The sequence below is a fragment of the Lupinus angustifolius genome, chromosome LG14 (assembly GCF_001865875.1).
Source record: "Lupinus angustifolius cultivar Tanjil chromosome LG14, LupAngTanjil_v1.0, whole genome shotgun sequence".
In the NCBI taxonomy this organism is placed as follows: domain Eukaryota; kingdom Viridiplantae; phylum Streptophyta; class Magnoliopsida; order Fabales; family Fabaceae; genus Lupinus; species Lupinus angustifolius.
Window position 1 is genome coordinate 6326632 of NC_032022.1, and position 21905 is coordinate 6348536.

At 31.1% G+C, this 21905-nt stretch overlaps 1 protein-coding gene across 1 annotated transcript; it reads left to right on the forward strand.

Annotated features, from left to right (window-relative positions):
- LOC109327138 (probable boron transporter 2) lies at nt 9070–14356 on the forward strand. Its single transcript, XM_019560187.1, has 12 exons — nt 9070–10399; nt 10523–10605; nt 10689–10881; nt 10968–11106; nt 11249–11420; nt 11545–11711; nt 11877–12050; nt 12176–12271; nt 12564–12701; nt 12792–13111; nt 13441–13711; nt 13817–14356. The coding sequence occupies exons 1-12, from the start codon at nt 10296–10298 to the stop codon at nt 14096–14098; spliced, it is 2139 nt and encodes a 712-aa protein (XP_019415732.1). The 5' UTR covers nt 9070–10295; the 3' UTR covers nt 14099–14356.

The following is a 21905-nucleotide window of genomic DNA, read 5'->3' on the forward strand; positions in this document are numbered from 1 at the left end:
TGAAAGATATATCAATTTCAAAATAACAAAATTTGAAATGGTTCCTTATCATAAAGAAATAATATAGATATAATATATATGTTCTTAATCATGTGGTGAAAAATACCGCCCCGTACATTCGCACGGGTAACTTGCTAGTTTACAGTAAAACTAGGTCTGTCCTTGAATTACACGTAAGTGCAAAAAAACTACCATATGATCATACAACAAATATGTGTAATTTGCCTGAAACACCAACCTGGTAATCCTATTTAATATTTAGCAACAAACCAACAATAATTCAGGAATAGAATGTGACATTTTGTTTTTAAATTTTTTATTTATTTATTTATGTGATAATATGTGATTAGTTCGGGATAGGGAAAGAAACATCATACAAGTGACCTATGTCCATAATTAAGTAATTATTTATAGTCTATTTGCGAGTTGGACTTTGGAGAAGATTGAATGAAAAAAGAAGGCTTCAGAGACATCTACAAGTGTATTTCATGACTATGAAGTCTTCTCTTTCTTTTCCTTCTCCTCCAAAGTCGAACTCGTAAAAAGACTTTTAATGTCATTAGATAAGAGTGGTTGTGAGTTGAAACAATGTCATAATATTAATAATATATCATTAATCTTATTCATGTGAAAATTTTGTTTATATATATGGCTTTACTACTCGTGGATGCACATGGATTATTTGTCATTAATGGTGTCTCAAAATGTGTCTTCCAAAAGGCAACAAAATATAACATTCTATTTGACTCGGGATAAGGAATACGACTATTCTAAATGGGAGCACATCTTTTGCCTCACAATGTGTGTCAGTCCATGGACCATAAGCTATAATTAGTTTGAAAAATACTTAATAATTAAATTTTTAACTTAAATATTTTTTTTTAAACAACTACTACTCGTGACATATTGAATAGTACAATTTACGGGACAATAGATGTGTTCTTTCCAAACATATGATGTTTTTCCCTTCGTGCATACAATCCATTGGTTTCATTCGTATGCAAGTATACTGAAAGGCATGCATCTTGTACACTTTAACCAACTAGGCTTCTTTAACTTATTCACTTGTGGACAACGTAGCTGAGGGCATTGCTCACTCTTCTTCAGTTCTGTTGTCGTCCTCTAATTTGCATATATTTATTTGAATATATAACTGATTGTTTTGCTCCACCAATGGTAACTGTTGCCTACAACAATCCCCTTTTGAAAATATTATCAAGGAAGATATTTCTTAATCTACCTTTTTAAGATGACATTCGCTTTTCAACTTTTTCTTCCTTAAATGTTTTATTTTTTAATTTTCTGAACCTTTGATTGAAGCATCCTCTGTTCTTAAATCATTTAAATATAAGCAGATTTAACTAACTTTACATATTTTTAATATCATTTTTAATTGAAAGGATTTATCATATACACCATACTGAATAATAATTATATTTATTTATATGTTTTTTTATTAAATTAAGAAAAAATAGTTAACCTTCAACTATTTTCCTTAATACATATGAAATTAGTTAAACTTGCTTATAATGTATATGAGAGGAGTACGTAATATTTTTTTAAATAATTTCTCACTATGTGTATCGTTAGGTTCATTCAGCTAATTAGATTTTGAGTGAAAAACACTTAATACATTTTAAATCTAAACCACATATATCTCTTTTATCCTTTAGAGGCTATTCTTGTCTGAGTCAGCCAGCAACATTATGCTCTGCAAAATTCTTTCTACCAAACATAATTGCATTTTAAAAAACTCAAACTTGATATTTCTGATTAACCTAAAACAACTTCCCATTGATCTACGCACTTGTTGGTATATATGGATATTTTTTAAGGATTAATAAAATAAAAGTTTAAATGAAGTGTGTACTTAATAAATTAAATATAATGCAGTAATTTTTTACCAAAAAATGATATATGTTTATTTTTTGTATAATACATGTCCATTGTGGCAAGGCAGTTGTTAGAAAGCCATAATTACTATAACCACTACGATGTTCATTTTTTATTTGACAAAATTATGCCATTCATTATCTGCTGAGGGAATGGTTATATTATTCTTTGAGTTGCTATCATCCATCAACTGCCAAACCTTAATTTTATTAGATGAGATTAACTACATAAATCGAACAACGATAAAATACTTTATTATAAATTATGTTTATTGATAAATTAAAACATTGATCTCAATATTTCCTAAATGTTTTGTCTATGGTTCTTCTTCCCCTTCCTTTTCCTCTAATAATTGGACTATCTCAATTTGGTCTACTTTCCTTACTTTGACTTTTAACAGTAACCACTACAAATTTTCAAACCACATAAGGAATGATTCTATCATCTTGTTTACTAGGCATACTCATCCAACACAATATTCTCACATATGCTATATGATGTTTATTCTCTTATTGACATTTTACCATCTAATATTCAGTCTTGTATAACATTGTGTGTTTTATAGCTCTGAGCAAAAACTTCTCTTTATGCTTGCAGACACATTTATATCACCAAATAATATTAATTTAAATTTAAATAATATTAAACATTATTAAATTAAATAGTGGAATAATAACCAATATCTACAATTAAGGAGAAACTAAAACATATCAATAAAGAGTTTCTAGGATAGATATCATCGAACTAATTTAATGAATTAATGTTTACCACATCCTATCATAAAATACAATTCGTCAATGATTTCCATTAAATTCACAATTCCCTTTCTGTCGATGATTTCCATGCCAGGCTCTTGAAACAAGAGGATTCGACGAATGAGTATATGCATGGCTTCTTTCTTACTCATTAGGTACTTGAGCATTGAATGATTAGTATGAATTATTAATTTTGGTCCAACTAGATATGACCTAAACTTCTCAAAAGCAAAGACCACATCTGAAAACTCTTTCCCAGTTTTGGCATAGTTTACTTGATCTCCACATGTCTTGCTAACATAATAGATTGCATGAAGTTTCGTCATTTTATGCCAAAATAGCCTATACTACATACTCACTAGCATTAGACATGATCTATCTTAAAGTAGGTTCAATTTGGTGAATGTAGAATACGAGCAGTAATCAAAGCTTCTTTTAACCTGAAAAATGAATATCGACAAGAGACATTCAAATCAAATGCAACAACATTCATTAAAACATTAGATAATGATTTCGTAATTTTGTAAAAAGATTTTTGTAATGACAATAAAAGTCTATATGTCCTAAACTTCTCACTCCTTTTATATTAACAAATGGAGATAATTTTTCAATTACTTTGATTTTAAATTTATCCACATGAATTATTTTTTCAAAGACAAGGTGTCCCAAAACTTTACCCTATCATACCATGAAATGACACTTATCTTAGTTAGAACTAAATTTACTTCCTCACATCGCCGTAATACTTTTGTTAAGTTTGTTAAAAAAATCACCATTCTAGTCCTTATATATACAAATCACTCATAAGACTTCTATGATGCTTTCTACTAAATCGGAAACTATTATAGTCATGGATCTTTACATGGTAGTTGGCTCATTGCATATCCCAAAAGACATCTCCTATAGGCAAAAGTGTCATAAGGACAACTAAAAGTCGACTTTTATTTATCATTAGGATGGATAGAGATTTGCGGAAATCCCGAATATCTGTCCATGTAGCCTAAGTACTCATGAGTCATTAGATGGTACGGAAACCTTCAATTTTTCTATTTATGTTACCAACTTGTTGAACAATTTGAGTTTCCAACATAATACTATGGATGGTCAAATTTTCAATTTTGGAAATTAAATCTTTGAGTGTATTTGAAACAATTTTGATTTTCAGTAAATTCCTTTTGACCACCCATTATCATCTTTAAAGTAGAGTTTAGAGAAGAAGATTGTATCTGAGGCACCATTGGTACAAGTATCACATTACATGGTTCCCGAGGTATTGATTGTTAATAGTGTTATTGCTCCTGTAGGAGAGGTCGCAGTTGTTCCTCTTGTAGCAAGGGTTGAACTTCTCACTTTTGCCTTTCGGTCATAGTCATGGAACTTATGATATGCATTGACTTCTTCTCCCAATATTTCATAGCATGTCTCATGAGCTTAATCCTCATATAGCATGAAATATTTTGATACTGCCTTTGTTCGTACAAATAGGGATTAAAATGCTTCCACTCCACTCGTTTGATATCTTATTCGACCTCATGATCTCATTAATAATGTATAAGGCAACTAATGCCATGATCTCCAAGAACCTTCCAAGCCTCAATAGATATATTATCTAGTCTAACCACTTTTTCATTCTCCATCATTTCCAAAGCTTCTTTCACCTTCACCTTATTTTGTGTTTAGTCTTTTAGAATGCAAGGAATTATTTCCATCATTGAAAAGCATGTGAAATAGTTCTTCCATATTTTTTTAATATCTTTGTCATTCACCAATAATTTTTCATCATCCTCTTTAACCATTTATTCAAATCATATGCTTTACATCTCTTATCTTTCTATCCCTGTCATTTGTAAGCATTTATTCACATCTCCCTCTTGATACTTATAGATTTGTATAACCCATCATATGCTCTATTGTTCACTTTGATCACCTCTTTCTTGGTCTCATTCTTAGCTACCTTGTATTCTTTCCAACTTTTGGTTGATGTTCCTTATGTTTACATAACACATAAATATATTACCTTATTGATAAGATTATGCTCTACATGGGGGATTTTTTATGATCATTCTTGAGTTGGAAAACAAATAGAAGGAAAGTATTCATGGCTTTTGGACTTTGGAAGGGCTAGGATGATGGATTCATATGAAAAACTAAAGGTTAATTGTTTATACTCTAGTGGAGGTCGAAATTCATGAAGAAAAACAACAACCAAATAATTTTCTAGTGATTTAAAACTAATGCTATGAAGGAAAACGAAAACAATGAAATGATAGAATGATGAGAAATATGATCTACAAGAGATGATGATAAGGGGAGCCACACTCACCTAGAGTGATAAGCCCTTAGAACACCACAAGAGAAAGATATTTTGATAAGTTCTTATTTCAACTAGGAATCTATGAGAATCACTCTCACATTATGCTCTAAGCAAAGCTCTAAACAAGTTAGTCATGCTCTATTAACTTAGAAGTATATAGTACATTATAGGTAGTCAAACTAGACAATAAGTCAACCCTATTAATGAAAATGTGAATTCTAAGAAAGGAATAAATGCCTTGTCCCCCCACTAAGACCTTTGAAAAAGAAAGAGGTGAACCTTTAAAAGGTCACGTACACCATACAAAAATGTGGTTTTTTAGCCTAGAAAGATTTAGAACAACTTATTCAAAAAGGAAAATTGCAAGGAAATCAAAAACTTGCTCGACTAAGCGGTTCGGTCGTGGATGTCCAAGGTTCTTTGTTTCTTCATAGCTTTACACTACTATATCCTTCATGGTCAAATATAAGCCTTACATATTCATCATTTCAACAATAATATCTCTTCTTAATGAGAATTATGAATTTTAAACACAAGAAAAAACTTGTAGAACAATAGTTGTAGAAAAGTAAAAGGGGTAAGGGTAAAGACTAGAGAGATTCACAACAAGATGTATATTGGTTCACCTTCTTCAACTGAAGGCTATGTCTAACCCCTTTTCTGATTCATTGGATTTTCACCATGTAATTGAGTTTCTTGCAAGTCTTGGAACAAGACTCTCTCCTAGAACACTCAATTCACACAAGAAAGCACATCCCTCACAAAAACCTATGGTGGCTCTTTGATTTGATATAGTATAAGAAGAATTTATGAATGGCTAAGGATTACTACATCGAACTCAATAATGTTTGAATCATTTTCAAGAACACTTAAAAGTTAATATCACATTAAGCTCTTGTTTTCAGAAAAATATTAAAATGCAGAATTTATCTTCAACTTTTTCTGAAAAACATGTGATAGATTTTCAAGTGAAATTTGTCGCAAAAGTATGTTGTTATCTTCAAAAACTTAGGATTCTATATAGAGTTTAGAGGGATTCCAAAGTCCATTACAGAAAGGTATGAAATCCTTGGAATCACATTGGTTCTTTTGGTATGTACTGGTTGAGTATAACTTCGAAAACACACTTCCACCTCAAACTAATGTTATTGGCTCATGTTAATCGGTTACACGCCCTTAATGTCCACTTAGTAATCGATTACCCACCTCATTAATCGATTACTAGACCCTTTTGTCCAGTAAGGTAATCTAATACTCTGCTCCAAGTAATATGCTACTCTGTTTTGAGTAACATGTTGTTAGTCAATTGAGTATTATCCCTCATAGTCCCAATCTTAAGCATACATCAAGATCTCAAGCCAAAGATTGGATGCTAGACATAGGGGTTACTGATCGTGTATGTTATGCTTTGTCTAGTTTTCATACTTTCAATCAGATTTAACCAATTTTTATTACTTTCCCAAATGAGAGTCTAGTGTATACAACCATATTAGGCACTATTATGTTTTTTGATAGATTGTATCTAACTAATGTCTTGTACATTCAATCTTTTTATTATGATTTTATCTATGTTTCCAAGTTAATCTACACAACTCCCTCTAAACTAATCTTTGAGGATAATGTTTGCCATATCATGGAGCTCCTCTCATTTAAGATGGTTAGCATAGCTTAGATCAAGACTGGGCTCTATGTAGTGAGTGTGTTTCTATAAAATTCTTCTTACTATATCATTTAGTTCTTGTCGTAGTAGTATCAATTTTTTTTACGGAATATGATTGTAATCACTAGTATAGTAGGTTAGGGCATATTTTCCATATCATTCAGTTCTTATATCATCCAATTCTTATAAAGCAAAAGCTTTTCCCTTTCATTAAATGCAATAAAACTAATGATCTTTGTCATATTTTCCATTTAGAAGAACATAAGAGATTACCTTGCAATAAAAGTGTGTCTAAATCTTTGCATATGTTTGAGTTAGTTCATATGCATATGTTAATATGTTTGAGTTAGTTCTATGTCACACAAGGCATTACGTATCAAACATCATGTGTTGAGATAACTCAATAGAATGTATAGTAGAAAGAAAATATTTACATATCTTAGGGCTAGCCAGAACACTTATTTTTCAACCTCACGTTCCACATTGTTTCTGGAATTTTGCAGTATCTCATTCCATTTATTTAATCAATAGATAACCTACTCCTTATTTGTCTCAAAAATTGTCTTACAATATTCTCTATGGTCATTTACGAGATGTATCAAGTTTAAGAGTATTTGGTTATTTGAGTTATACTTCTACTTTAACTTCTCAAAGAACCAAGTTAGATCACAAATCTAGAAAATGTATATTTTTAGGATTCAAACAATGAGTCAAAGGCTACATTCTACTTGATGTCATTACTCATGAAATTTTCTTGTCCATACATGTGCTCTTTTATGCATGTTTTCCCCTTTCTTACTACCAACAATCTATCATCCACACAAACTCTCACTTCCATTGTCTCTTTCCTAGTGTCTAGTAGCAGCTACAATCTTAGTGATCCTTTTGAGGATAGTTTCATTGATTCTATTTCAAATCCTAACAATGAGGAGCTTGTGCTTACCCCTTTTGTTCCTGATCCCATTATAGAGAACCAATCCTCACATACACATGAGTCGACTTCCATGTCATCTTCTCCATCTTCACCCGATCCTATTCATAGTGCTAGTGAGTCAAATGCACCCAATTCTATTCGATAGTAGTCTACTAGAGTCAAACACAAACCTGAATACTTGTAAAATTATCATTATACATTACCCTCCACAAGAGTCTCACCCTTTCCATCACCTTCACTAGTCAAATATCCCCACATCTCAAAGTCTATCTTATGGTCATATGTCCACAACTCAAATATTTCTCATTTGCCATTTCTTATGTTGATGAACCCTATCAGTACAATGATTCTATTAAAGATAATTTTGGAGACAAGTCACTCAAAAGGACTTAAGTGCTTTAGAGTAGAGTGATACTTGGGCTCTTACTAGTCTCCCACACAATATGAAAGTTATAGGTTGTAAGTGGATATTCAAAGTTAAGCATGAAGCATATGGATCCATGGCGAGATATAAGGCTAGACTAGTTACAAAAGGGTTTATTCAAACATAGGACATATATTATATAGATACACTTAGCCTCATGGTTAAGATGACTACAACTGAAGTGATATTGTCCTTAGTCTCTCTCAATCATAGGCATTGCAACAATTGGATGTTAATACAACCTTCATACATATGGATTTACATAAGGAAGTGTATATGAAGGTTCCTTGGATTGAAGGTTAATCCCTCTAGACTTGTGTGCAAATTATAGAAATCAGTGTGTGGTCTTAAACATGCTAGTAGGCGATGACATGCCAAACTCAATGGTGTGTTCATTCAATTTAGTAATTCTAGATCAACTTTATATCATTTTCTTTTTATATCACATCTAATTCTCTTCATTTCACTGAATAATCATACATTATTTTATGCTAATATAAGATGATCAATTAAATTTTTTAAACATTTCCAATTCAATCATAACTTAACAATCATAAATTTTTAATCTTAACTTTTTGATTTTTAATCTTAACTTTTTTATTTTTAATCTACTACTTTTCAACCATTTTCAAAGAAAGAGCCACAAAGCCTTATTTTTTGTTGTGCTTTAATAACAAAGTTACAAAATATCAGCTTAAAATAATTACAAACCAAACACGCAAGTCTCATTTTCTTAAACGGTTACGGCAACCACTTGTTTCTCATCCGTGTCTTACTGCCCTTTATCTGTCTATGTCACAATCATTTCACCAGTTAGTTATTGATATTAGTCTTTCTAAATTCTAATATTTCTGCCTCAACCCTTATTTAAACTGGTGCAGTACCGAGCGGAATGAAAGAATCAAATTACTTTCATTATTTATAATATTTTTTTATCTAATAATATTTTAAAATCTGTACCATTAAATTCTTTTAAAACCACGTAACTTCTTTTAAATATAACTAATACAATAAATACAAATGAACGATTATAGTAACCCTTTATATAAACCATAGTTCACTCATTCTAGCTAGCACTCTCACACAAAAATACCCTCTGATTGCAGTATATGTTTGTTTGTTCTTCTTTGATATCTCTGTCTATTGGTTCTTTCTCGTTGCCTTTTTGGACTTGAGTGTACACTTTTTCCGTGTCTCAGTTAAAACTTAACTGCAATCTCTTCTTTGGTCTGCTCCACTCTTGTTTTTCTTCTTCCTTTTCTCAGATTTCTTGCAGAAAAATGTAATTTTAACTTTAAATTAAGATACCCTTTTGCCTTTTTCAATTAATAACAGAATCCTCGAAAGTGTTTTAAACCATTTAGAAACATGAAATCTCGTTAGTCCTTGCCGAAAAATGCAATTTTCACTTTATATTGAGGTACCCTTTTCCTTGCTTTTTCTATTAATGCCCAAATCCTCAAAAGTGTTATAAACTTAAACCATTTAGAACCATGGTTTCAGTTATGCAATCTCGTTAATCCTTGATGAAAAATGTAATTTTGGCTTTAGATTAAATTACCCTTTTGCTTGCTTTTTCAAGACCATATACAGCATCATGGTTATAAGCATGGAATCCCGTTAGTCTATCTGCCTCATTTTTTACCCTTCTGTTTTGTTGTTAATGCCCATTATTCTCAAGTGCTTCTAAATTATAGCAAATGCAGGTTATGATAATGGTTTTTCATTAATTTGTTCAAAGTTAATAGCTGGAATGATGCCAATCTACTTATACTGTGTTGTTTCTGGGTGTAACATTAGCTTCTCTTGATAACATATGGAAGGTGTGGTTTTCAATCTAGGCTTTGACATGGCTCAATGCTAGTCTTCATCTTTAGCGTTGTGGAGAGTGCCTATTCTTCTTGTTATAACTATTTAAAAAAACGTCTTTGATACTCTGAGTTTAGCTTGGATATGTAGTCAAAATTTAAATTACTAACTAGTTCATTGTCAGTCATAACTGTATATCCAAAGAGTTCTTCATAGATTCTTTGAAATGGGAATTTGTCAAACGGATTCATTCATTTTTTTTATCAAATGGCCTGATGTTATACTACAACAAATCAAAGAAATGATTATAGTGCATACCTTCTTGCTTTATTCATTACGATGATACGTAGGCTTCTGGTCTCCCTGCTCGTACTTTTATAGATATTTTCACATATGCAGCTTTAATCAATATTTTACCTCCAGACCTCCCTTGAAGTGAGTCAGAATCTTCAAATTATAAACCAAAACTTAAGTTCGCTATTATTCCTTGGTATTCCAAAAGTTACATGGAAGAAACATTTGTTCCCTTTCGTGGGATAAAAAATGATCTTAAAGCAAGAATTCTGTGCTATAAACAAGATTGGACTAGTGGAATTCAAGCTGGTATCAGGTTTGTGATATGAATTTGCTGATCTTGATATTAAGTTATATAGCTGCTTCATGGTTTTATCATATCTATTGCATATAAATTTTGTTAATGGTTTAATTTAATTTTGATATTTGTGTTATATAGGATCCTTGCACCAACTACATACATATTTTTTGCTTCAGCAATTCCGGTTATCTCTTTTGGGGAGCAACTGGAGAGCAGTACCGGTACAATAATTTTATGGTCGTGTGCCCATTTGTTATTTCATACATTGTTTGCTAAGAAATGGTTTATTGGTTATATTATACAGACGGAACTCTCACTGCTGTGCATACTCTTGCATCAACAGCACTCTGCGGTATTATCCACTCCATCATTGGAGGACAACCTCTCCTCATACTTGGTGTAGCCGAGCCAACAGTTCTGATGTATACATTCCTGTACGACTTTGCAAAGGATCAAAAGGATTTGGGACCCAAACTATTTCTTCCTTGGACTGGATGGTATTTTTTTCGAGTTCTGAGTGATTAATTTTAAAGGGAATTACTGGTGAAGTGAAGTTACCTTCACCTCTATTATTTTGTTTTAGGGTGTGTGTTTGGACTTCCTTGTTGCTTTTCTTGCTGGCCGTTCTTGGTGCATGCTCCATAATCAACAGATTCACACGCATTGCTGGTGAACTATTTGGTTTGCTAATTGCAATGCTCTTTATGCAGCAAGCTATAAAGGTGAGTATGCATGAACCAAGAATCATTTTTCATGAGTGATCTTCAAGTTGGTATATGTTGTTCACAAATAGGAACCTTCCATTCAGAATTATCTAAAATAGAACTTCGGATTAAAATAATGTTAATGATCTCGATTTTAAAGGGTCTTGTTGAAGAGTTTAGTGTACCCAAGACCCACAACGAAAATACCAACCCAATTGCGCTCCAACCCTCCTGGCTGTTTGGCAATGGAATGTTCGCCTTGGTTTTGTCATTTTGCCTTCTTTTTACTGGACTACAAAGCCGCAAGGCTAGAGCCTGGCGTTATGGGACAGGTATTGATCATTACTTCTGAGACGACCTTCCACTTCAATAAATCATTTTCATGTCCTCGGATTCTAGTTCTGCAGTTTGTTTCCGTTCTTCCAATTTCATTGTTCTAAAATATGGTTATATTAGGTTGGCTAAGGGGATTTATAGCTGATTATGGAGTCCCTCTATTGATTCTCGTGTGGACCGCTGTGTCTTACATACCATCCAATCAGGTTCCAAGGGGAATCCCGAGGCGGCTTTTCAGTCCAAATCCATGGTCTCCTGGTGCATACTCTAATTGGACTGTTATCAAGGTGGCCATGATTATTTAATGTGTATATGTTATTCTCTTAGAATACAATGGTTAATGTCACTATATGGAAAGCAACATTCTCGCTTTTCCCCCTGAAAATCAACATTCTCGCTTTTTCCCCTGAAAATCAACACGGCTCATTGTTAATTTTTGTTGTATTTTGCAGGAAATGTTGAATGTACCCACCTTATATATTATTGGAGCATTTATACCAGCAACTATGATTGCTGTGCTTTACTATTTTGATCACAGTGTTGCATCACAACTTGCACAGCAGAAGGAGTTCAATCTAAGAAAACCCTCATCTTATCATTATGACCTGCTTCTTTTGGGCTTTTTGGTACATATTTTCTTTGAAGTACTTGGACATTCGATTGCAATATCGGTTAACGGTAATGGATAACCTATTTTTACTGTATCTAGCAAACACTTTCCTTATAAATTTTTGTTCCTATTGCTGGTCAGACCTTATTGTGTGGGCTTATTGGAATCCCTCCCTCCAATGGTGTGATTCCACAATCTCCAATGCATACGAAAAGCTTAGCTACCCTAAAACATCAGGTAATATCATTTTACTAACCTTTGAATATGTTATAGCACAATGACTTACAATTCATTCAGAACTTCAGTTGAGTGATCATAACTATCTTGGATTTTATTTTTTAATTTAATTTCTTCTCATCTGCTTATGCATTCTACTAATGAAGAATTACTTCACTCTTGTTCATCCTATCTATTATTCCTTTCCCCGGACCCCGATCAATAAACTGTTATCACCCATTTTTCTTAAATCTTGTCTATTTATAGATAAGCCATTTGACTATCATGGATATTGGTTTTTTCTTTGAAATAGCTTTTGCGGAACAAGCTTGTATCTACTGCACGAAAAAGCATGCGGAGAAATATGAACCTGAGCCATTTTTACCAAAGCATGAAAGATGCATATGATGAAATGCAGACTCCATTGGTTCACCAAATGCCATCTACTCTGGTAAATGTTATCCTATGATATGCAGACTCCATTGATTTCAAATTTGTGAAATTTTTTTCTCCTTTATCCTTTCTTTTGGTCATCAAGCAGGGACTGAAAGAACTGAAGGAATCTACCATTCAACTGGCTTCAAGTCATGGATACATTGACGCCCCGGTTGATGAGATTGTCTTCGACGTGAATAACGATGTTGATGAACTTTTGCCAGTTGAAGTTAAAGAGCAGCGCCTCAGCAATCTACTGCAGGCATTAATGGTTGCAGCTTGTGTTGGTGCTATGCCTATTCTGAAGAAGATACCTACTTCAGTGCTTTGGGGTTACTTTGCCTTCATGGCAATTGAAAGCTTGCCTGGAAATCAGTTTTGGGAGAGAATATTGTACCTTTTTACTGCTCCGAGTCGAAGATACAAGTATATTTATGCTCCTAGTAGATTAATCATTGCCATAGTTCTGACTCATGGATTTAATGTGTCCAAACGTTCCTTTGTCAGCTTCCTAATTCTACTGCATAAAGAGCATGCATCATTTTTTTTAGAATTCAACCATCTTTTTATATCTTATTTTCTTCGTCAAGGTTTCTTGATGCTAAGTTGGTAACTGCATATGCATTTACAACTATTCATTAAATCCCTGTTAACATTACCATATATCTTTGTTTATTGGCATGCGCATTTTGCATTAGCATTACATTTTAAGCAGTTGAAGATGATTACCCTTATTTTTTTTCATGCTTTTCTAGACTTCTGGAGGAATACCATGGCAACTTCGTTGAGTCCGTTCCCTTCAAAGCGGTTGCGATGTTTACCATATTCCAGACAACATACTTGCTTCTCTGCTTTGGCATAACTTGGATACCAATTGCTGGGGTCCTTTTCCCATTGTTAATCATGCTTCTTGTACCGATACGACAATATATTCTTCCGAAGTTTTTCAAAGGAGCTCATCTTCAAGAGTTGGATGCTGCAGCATATGAGGAAGCTCCTGCCAATGCTTTCAACATGTCCTTTGAAGTAAGTTGCTTGAACCAAATTGGTTTTCGACCATTATCACCATAGTTATATTACATATATCTGTCAAAGCTCTTGCTCGCAGTTTAATGTCTATATACCTGGCAGGATCTACACAGTCAGGCAACAACACTCAATATCACTGGTGGGGAAATTCTTGATGAAATTATTACTAGGAGTCGTGGCGAGATTCGTCGCACTCAAAACCCCAGAACAACAAGTTCAACACCAACTTCGTTTGGAGATATAAGGCCTGCTTATAGCCCACAATTATCGCGCGGGATTCGTAGTCCTCGAATAAGCGAATTGAGAGGGGAAAGCAGCCAAGGAGCAATTAGGAAGGAGATCATGTTAAAGCAAACTCCTAGTCCACGGAAATCGATCCTTTGAGAAGATGCAAATGGTTCACCTTCAAGCTAAAATGTATCTTTTAAGAACTGTCAAAGTAGTTATAAGTGATGCTCTAGAGGTCATGAGCTTGATATATGTAACAAAAGGAGATATTTATGTCTCTTTTTTCTAATTTTTTAACCTTTTATCATTGTTCCTTACAATATAAAGTGGGCAGGGATATTTTCATTTATGTGAAAAGATTTAGTATTGGAAGTTAGTAATGTTGCTATCTTGGCTTTTGGTTTTATTTGTTTACATGATATTCTTTAGAAGCAAGAATGGATTTGGAGATAAAGAACATCATAATTATCTTATTTTTTGGTAATATGGAGGGCTACAAACCCAGGCAACACAGCAACTTTAAGACACCTAAAAGCTCCAACATGATAAATATATTTGTTATGGTCCTTGTGAGGTACAATGAGAACAGACATTTACACATTTTATTTAATTTAAGACTGAATGTTGTATAGGACCAAAATGTTGGTAGGTAAAATGTGAACAACAAAATAAACATCATATAACATATATGAGATTCTGTTGAATGAATGAACACACTAGGCAAGGTAAGATAAAAATGAATGTAGGGAGAAAGTCGTACTATCTCCTATTGTAGAAAGATGTTAAATTGTATATTATGTGATTTGGACATATGTGGAGGAGACCAATAAAAGCCTAATAAGATAATAGATCAAATAGAAATTAGTCAAATTTCTAGAGAAAATGAAGACTAAGAAGGCAAAATAATTAAGAAATATGTATTGATTAATGATATATGAACATTATTTATGGTAGTGCATTGTATTATTCTTTGAACCATGTTAAAGATTAATGGGTGAGATTAAAGTTTGGTTGTTGTTGTTGAGATTTTATCATTTTTATTTATTTTAAGTTGGGCGATAGCTCTAAACATCAATAGTTTTTTTTTTATAATATTGATAATTTTACACACTCAGAATTTATAGTTTGTGGCCAATTTCAAACCTTGCCTTGCCGTATATATTTTATGACATATTAGCTTGTCTATAAATATGAAATGTCTATCGACCTGTATTTTTATTTTATGATATTAAATATTAAATTTATATTTTTTAATTTAGAGAATTAGAATATTTTTTATTGGATGTACTTCATGTTATAATTTTTGTATTTATTATAATATCCAATTTAAAGTGAAATATATTAGTTATAGTTATCTATGATTTTATGATTTTACTTTAGAAATAAAAAATATTAAGGACAAAATAAGAAAATAGAATCATAATGGTTGTTATTTCAAGTTTTGACTTTATATATAGTATAGATATAGAATCTCATAGCCCAAAGTGCATAGACCATTTAAGTTTAAAAGGACTTCAAACAATTTTTCTACATTTTCCTTTTGTTTTACTTGTACTATGATCATTAAAGTTGGGATAATGTTAGGATCTGTTGGCGCCAAATTTCTAGCACACATTTATTCATTCTTTGACTGTCTATGTAGGTGTGACTTCCTAGTCCACATATACATGCATTATATCTTATGTTTATTTATGCTAAAGTTTTTAAAGACAAGTATATAGTGGCAATGAAGGCATATACACAATGCCATGATAGGATGTGTTAGGTTGATGTTTGTTTACTTTTCTTAGTTAGAGAACAAAAATCTTTGGGCAGTGAATTTGTGAGCCTAACTGAACCTCAGGTCCTACACCATTAATCTCAAGGTAAAGCCTTTTCCTCGTAAGCACTAACCATCAAGTCCTTTCGGGTCTAAAGTTCTCATCAAAATGGGTGATGTCGTTATTGAGTTAAATGATTTTCATCTTTAATGCTTGTAGACAGTTTTTTTTAAGTGAATATTATTTTAAATAAAATATAAAAAATATTTCCCTATATAAATAAACAATTAAATAATCTAACCACATTGGGATATAAAATTACTCCATACCATTAGTGAGAGTGTCATTTAGTATGGGCGGATGAGATTCTACTACATTCCTCATATGTAAACGACTCAGAGTTTAGACCTCATTATTAAAGTCCAACATGTTCTAACATTAAGCATAAAGAAGGTTTTTTTTGTTTGGCTGCGAAAATGTAATGATGACTATAAATCAACAGGAAGATAATTAATTTATCTTCTTCATCCTCTCAAGTTGTGAAATCGATATTCAGGCAAAGATCGAGGCATGTAGTCGGCGACTCCATCAAGAAAACTTTGATGAGAATTAAAATCACTGACTACATGGACAATTATACCCTTTCTCATATTTAATTTTTTTTAATTAATTGAAGCATTATATTTGTATATACTAACCTAAAATTTAAATATTTACTCATATCTATTTTTGCAACTTTTGGTAGTAAGTCTTATTTTAATCAAGTTTGTATGGTTTCTAACATACACAACACAATACACTCATCTTTGTATACACATATGTCTTATACCTGAGCATTAGAGATATTGTCGGATATAAGGGACACTAGCCTTGTCAGTCATGACTTTCATCGCCTCTGGTATTGGTAAGGTGGATCATTCAATTTGTAACTAGGAATTGGGGTAGGAGCTTGAACTAATCTCTTGTTTCTAACCCCATAATATTTAGGTTTTTCTTCTTTTGGGGAATGCAATCTGAGGACCTTTAGAAGCCTAGAGCCTTTTAAGAAATCCGCTATTAGTATACACTAGAACTCCACCCTATGGTAACTCTTAGACGTTTAAAAAGTCCTTGTAGGACGCACCATATGTAAGACATGAGAAGCTTACCCTCTATTTTCTTGCCAACATAACCCAAGGCTCAATTCACTTAAATAAAGTGACCTAAGTATCACTTGATTCCATTGACATTCCTACATAGTGGGTAGATTTCATCCGCATTCAGGTACGCTTGACAGGACCCACCTTCACAAGAGTCATTTTCACCATTGTAGATACCTAAGGCAATGTATCTTTGCCTTAGGTTAGCGTGAACAATATGGTAGTTGTGAAATTATTCCAACATTCCATACCTTGTAATGAAGACTATGTTATCCAAAATAGGGTTTTGAAACCAAATAGCTTGAATTGTGCATACACTAGGAGGACCCACCATCCATCCAGATTATCCATAATAAGAAAAATCACATTTATTTCTAATTAATATATCAATAAAAATGTTTGCTAAATTATTGTAAGGTAGGGTTCACTGCCCTAAAAGGGAAAATCCCTCTTGCATTCATGTATGCATACCTAATTCTTATATTCAACCACTTATTCATTTATTCATTCATTCATCCCTTCACGCATGCGTTCATAAAAAAGAAAATATATTTGATTATGCATGGTGGAAAATCCTTGTATTATAAATGAGTAGTGTATGTAGCATAGGTGGATTGGCACAAACCAATGTAAATTTTGCATGTTAGAGTCTCTATCCCTCCAACTCTTTAATTTTGATTACATATTTTATTGTGCATCAATATATTGTAAATTATTGCATAGTTTTGCTTTGATTCATACTTTCAATAAAATTATAATTCTTTATCCATTCTTGTTCTCATGCGATTAAGATAATTTTCAACTTGATGTTGATAATTGATTTATAATTGATTATCAATCGGTTATCTAGTTGAATTATTGATTCTGCACTCTATGTAATTAGTTATTAATCGATTACCACAGAAAAATAATTGTGTGTATATTGAAACAACAAAATAACCTCACACAGTGTTGTAATTTCTGCGCAAGGTGCATCATCTCTACAACAAAAGAGTTTATATCTTTTCTTCACAAGAGATAGGGAAAGGTGAGAAATGTGGTATCTTCTAACAAGTTAATATAAAGAAGACTCAAGTTGGTTATTTCTCTAGAATTTGTAGTAAATATAAAGAAGACTCAAGTTGGTTATTTATCTAGAATTTGTGGGGCGTCAATGTTTTAGAGGTTAAACAAAATTAGATTTAGATTGAATCTGGAAATGTACTTGTATAAAACATTTGATTTAGCATAATGAAAAATCATCACATCAGAAAGAGGGTTTGAAGGTAGCGCTGATGGATTGACATTGACCAGTATAAAATTCACAAGTCAATTTCTCTATCCTTTACTCTTTAATTTTGATTTATTGCTTTTTTTGTGCACCATTATATTATAAATAATCGTATAACAATAATATGATTCAAAGCTTCTACAATTGCAAAGTTCATGATTTATTCTTATCCCCATACAATTAACTTGTTTTTTTTAGTTTTGTGATGATAGTAGTTGATCTTTAATTGATTAACAATCAATTATGACTAGAAAATAATGTATAATAGATTATTTGGTTTTGAACTCTATGTGGATGAATATAAATCGAGTAAGAATCAATTATCATTCTATTATTAGGAGAAAAGTGATTGTTGGTTGAATGTTTTAATTAGGAGCAGAAGCAACATAGGAAGACCGTCCAAAGGATGAGTTAAAGAAAAGAAGCCATCATAACGATCATTCCTCTATCCTTATGATGTGGTGATATGGGAATTGCTAAATATTATGTGAGAAAATTAAGAGAAAAATAAAATTCTGGAAAATTAGTCCTTCTTGCATTCATCCTCCCATCTAGTGGCTTAAGTACTAGCTGATGAGAATTAGGTTACATAAATCCTATGTTGGGCTTATAAGTCTGGCCCACTTGATTTAAAACATTTACTTAAAATAAAGGAATTACTTGATTTAAAACATTTACTTAAAATAAAGGAATTACTCCATTTCATAATCAGCAAGCCAAACGGACATTTGTCTACTACTAATAGACCTTCTGGGCCGGTCCATTGTATCATGTGGTTAGTCATTTTTATATAAAGTATTAATTTTGATGATTATTTATTAATGAAAAACCTGATTTTATTATTGATTGTTGCCAATTATTAATTTGATTAAAAATGTTTTTATTATTATTTTAGGAATTAATTGAATAAATAAAAGTGATGTAACACGACCATTCAAAGATGACATGAGGACGAGAAGCGTTAATACAACCCTTCTCCATCTTTCATTAATCCTCGAAAGAATAATATTTTATAGGCATTTGTAATAATATCGTCATGCAAGAGTATTTTCCAACCGAATATGTTTTCTCTTAGTGACCATTTTAATAAGAACTAGCAAGTTACCCGTGCATTTGCACGGGGCAATAATTTTTTGGCACATGGTTAAGAACAAACATGTTATTCGTGTATTCGTATGTTCAATAACACATGTTATTCGTGTATTCGTTTGGTTAATAATACATATTACCCGTGCATTCTAATGGTTAATAACACACATGTTACTCGTGCATTCTAATAGTTAAGAACACACATATTATTCATGCAGTCATTCATATGGTTAAGAAAAAATATGTTATTTGTGCATTCATGAGTTTCATATTTATTGTTACAAACTATCAAAATATATAAAGTAATATTGTTATATCTACAATGTTAATAACAAAGGTAAGAAACAAAATAAAATAAATCAAGTATATTCAATGGTCTATATTTAAATATTTCATGTATTTTGGATTCCCAAAAAGAGGGTTTGCTATAAATTAGTTTGTTATTTCTTTTTTTATAACAACAAAATAAATAAATCTATGAAAAATAAACAAAAAAATTAATGAAAATGAGAACTGATATAAAATAAGAACAAATCTACAAAATAAACACACATCAATAAAAATGCACTTTAAATAATATTTTTATTTGTCATTTAATTTTATATTGATTCGTTTATTTTGAAAATATATTTTCTCTCTCAACCAATTATGAGTTATGAAAATATATTTCATCTCTCAGTCAATTGTAAGTTATAAAACAGTTATAATATATTTGTATTTTATTTAATATATTTGTTCCTTAAAAATGTAACTCCTATATGTGTATTTTATTTAAAATTTTATATATATAGGGAGCTACTCATTGAGAACAATTCTCATATAAAAGTTATGAGAATAGTAAATCTGGCCTTATAATCAATCATGTATGGTTCGTAGCTCTATATATATATATATATATATATTAAATCTTATGTTTAAGAATAATGAATGAGATGAGAGACTTTCGACAATGATACAACTGATAAAAATGAGGACGGAGGAGTTAAGAAGAAACAATTAAATCAGATTATGCTCATAAATATGACATTAATGTTGACTTATCATTACATAATTATTATCAAAATTATTTTAAGTTTTAACTGAAATATAATAATACATTTAAGTCTTTAATCAATTAAAATTATTATCAATTATAAGACAACAAATGACAAACATAATATTAAATTATAGAATAAAAAAGTGCACATGTTACCGGTGTATTTGCATAGTTAAAAATGTAGGTGAATATATTTACAGAGTTAAATGAGAAAAATAAACAAAACGATCTCAATTATTTTTCTTTGTTCCAAATCTTAACTCATATATTAATCATCACTTGTAACTTTCTTAGAATCAAATTGAGTTATTGTGCATTTATTCACATTTAAATTGCAATGAATGAAATCGAATTTTGCTAATAAATATTACCTTAATAATCATGTATCATTACACAATTATTAACAAAATTATTTCAAATTTTAACTGAAAGATAATCATATCAAATTAGTATTATTATTAAAATAAGAAGACAATGGAAAACATAAGATTAAATTATGGGATAAAACACAATGAATGAATAAGGAATGGAATGAACAAATGTAAAGTCACATTCCTATTGTTCAATACAAAATGATCCTAAATATTATTTTTTTTGTTACAAATTTTAAATGATACATTAATCCTCATTTATTATAAAATTTTTAGAATTAAATTGATTTATTATCCATTTATTCACATTTAAATTGCAATAAATGAAATCAAATTTGTTCATAAATATTACACTAATGCTCAATATCGTTGCACAATTATTGTCAAAATTATTTCAAATATTAACTGAAATATAATCATTTTATATTATCATTAAATTATGTAATGAAACACAATGAATGAATAAGAAAGAGAGTGAACAGATGTAGAACCACATTCTTATTGTTCAACACAAAATGATCGTAATTATTTTTTTATTTGTTCCAAATCTTCAATGATGCATTAATTCTCACTTGCAAATTTCTTAGAATAAAATTAATTTATTGTCCATTAATTCATATTTAAATTACAATGAATGAAATCAAATTTTGCTCATAAATATTACATTAATAACAATATATTGTTTTACAATTATTATTAAAATTATTTCAAATATTAATTTAAATATAATCATAACATTTAAGTTCATAATAAGTCAAATTATTATCAATATTACTACAAGACGACAAATGACAAACGTCAGATTAAATTATGGAATGAAATAGAATGAATGAATAAGAAAGTGAGAGAACAAATAGGAAGCCATATTCCTATTTGTGAATGAGGGTGAAATTTGATGAATCATAACCTGATTTTTTATCAATTATAAGACAAGAAATGACAAACATAAGATTAAATTATAGAAGAATAGAGTGCACATGTTACTGGTGCATTTGTATAGTTAAAAATGTAGGTGAACATATTTACAGAGTTAAGTGAGAAAAATAACAAATCCGATCTCAATTATTTTTCCTTTGTTCCAAATCTTAACTCCTATATTAATCATCACTTTCAACTTTCTTAGAATCAAATTGAGTTATTGTGCATTTATTCACATTTAAATTGCTAGGATGAAATCGAATTTTGCTAATAAATATTACCTTAATAATCATGTATCATAAGATTAAATTATGGGATAAAACATAGTGAATGAATAAGGAAGGGAATGAACAAATGTAAAGTCACATTCCTATTGTTCA

Bases quoted from the DNA above. Each gene is read 5' to 3' on its own strand.
- LOC109327138 (XM_019560187.1), top strand. From the start codon at position 10,296: ATGGAAGAAACATTTGTTCCCTTTCGTGGGATAAAAAATGATCTTAAA. The intron at 10,400-10,522 runs GTTTGTGATATG...TGTGTTATATAG, and splicing joins GGAATTCAAGCTGGTATCAG to GATCCTTGCACCAACTACAT. The intron at 13,112-13,440 runs GTATATTTATGC...ATGCTTTTCTAG, and splicing joins GCTCCGAGTCGAAGATACAA to ACTTCTGGAGGAATACCATG.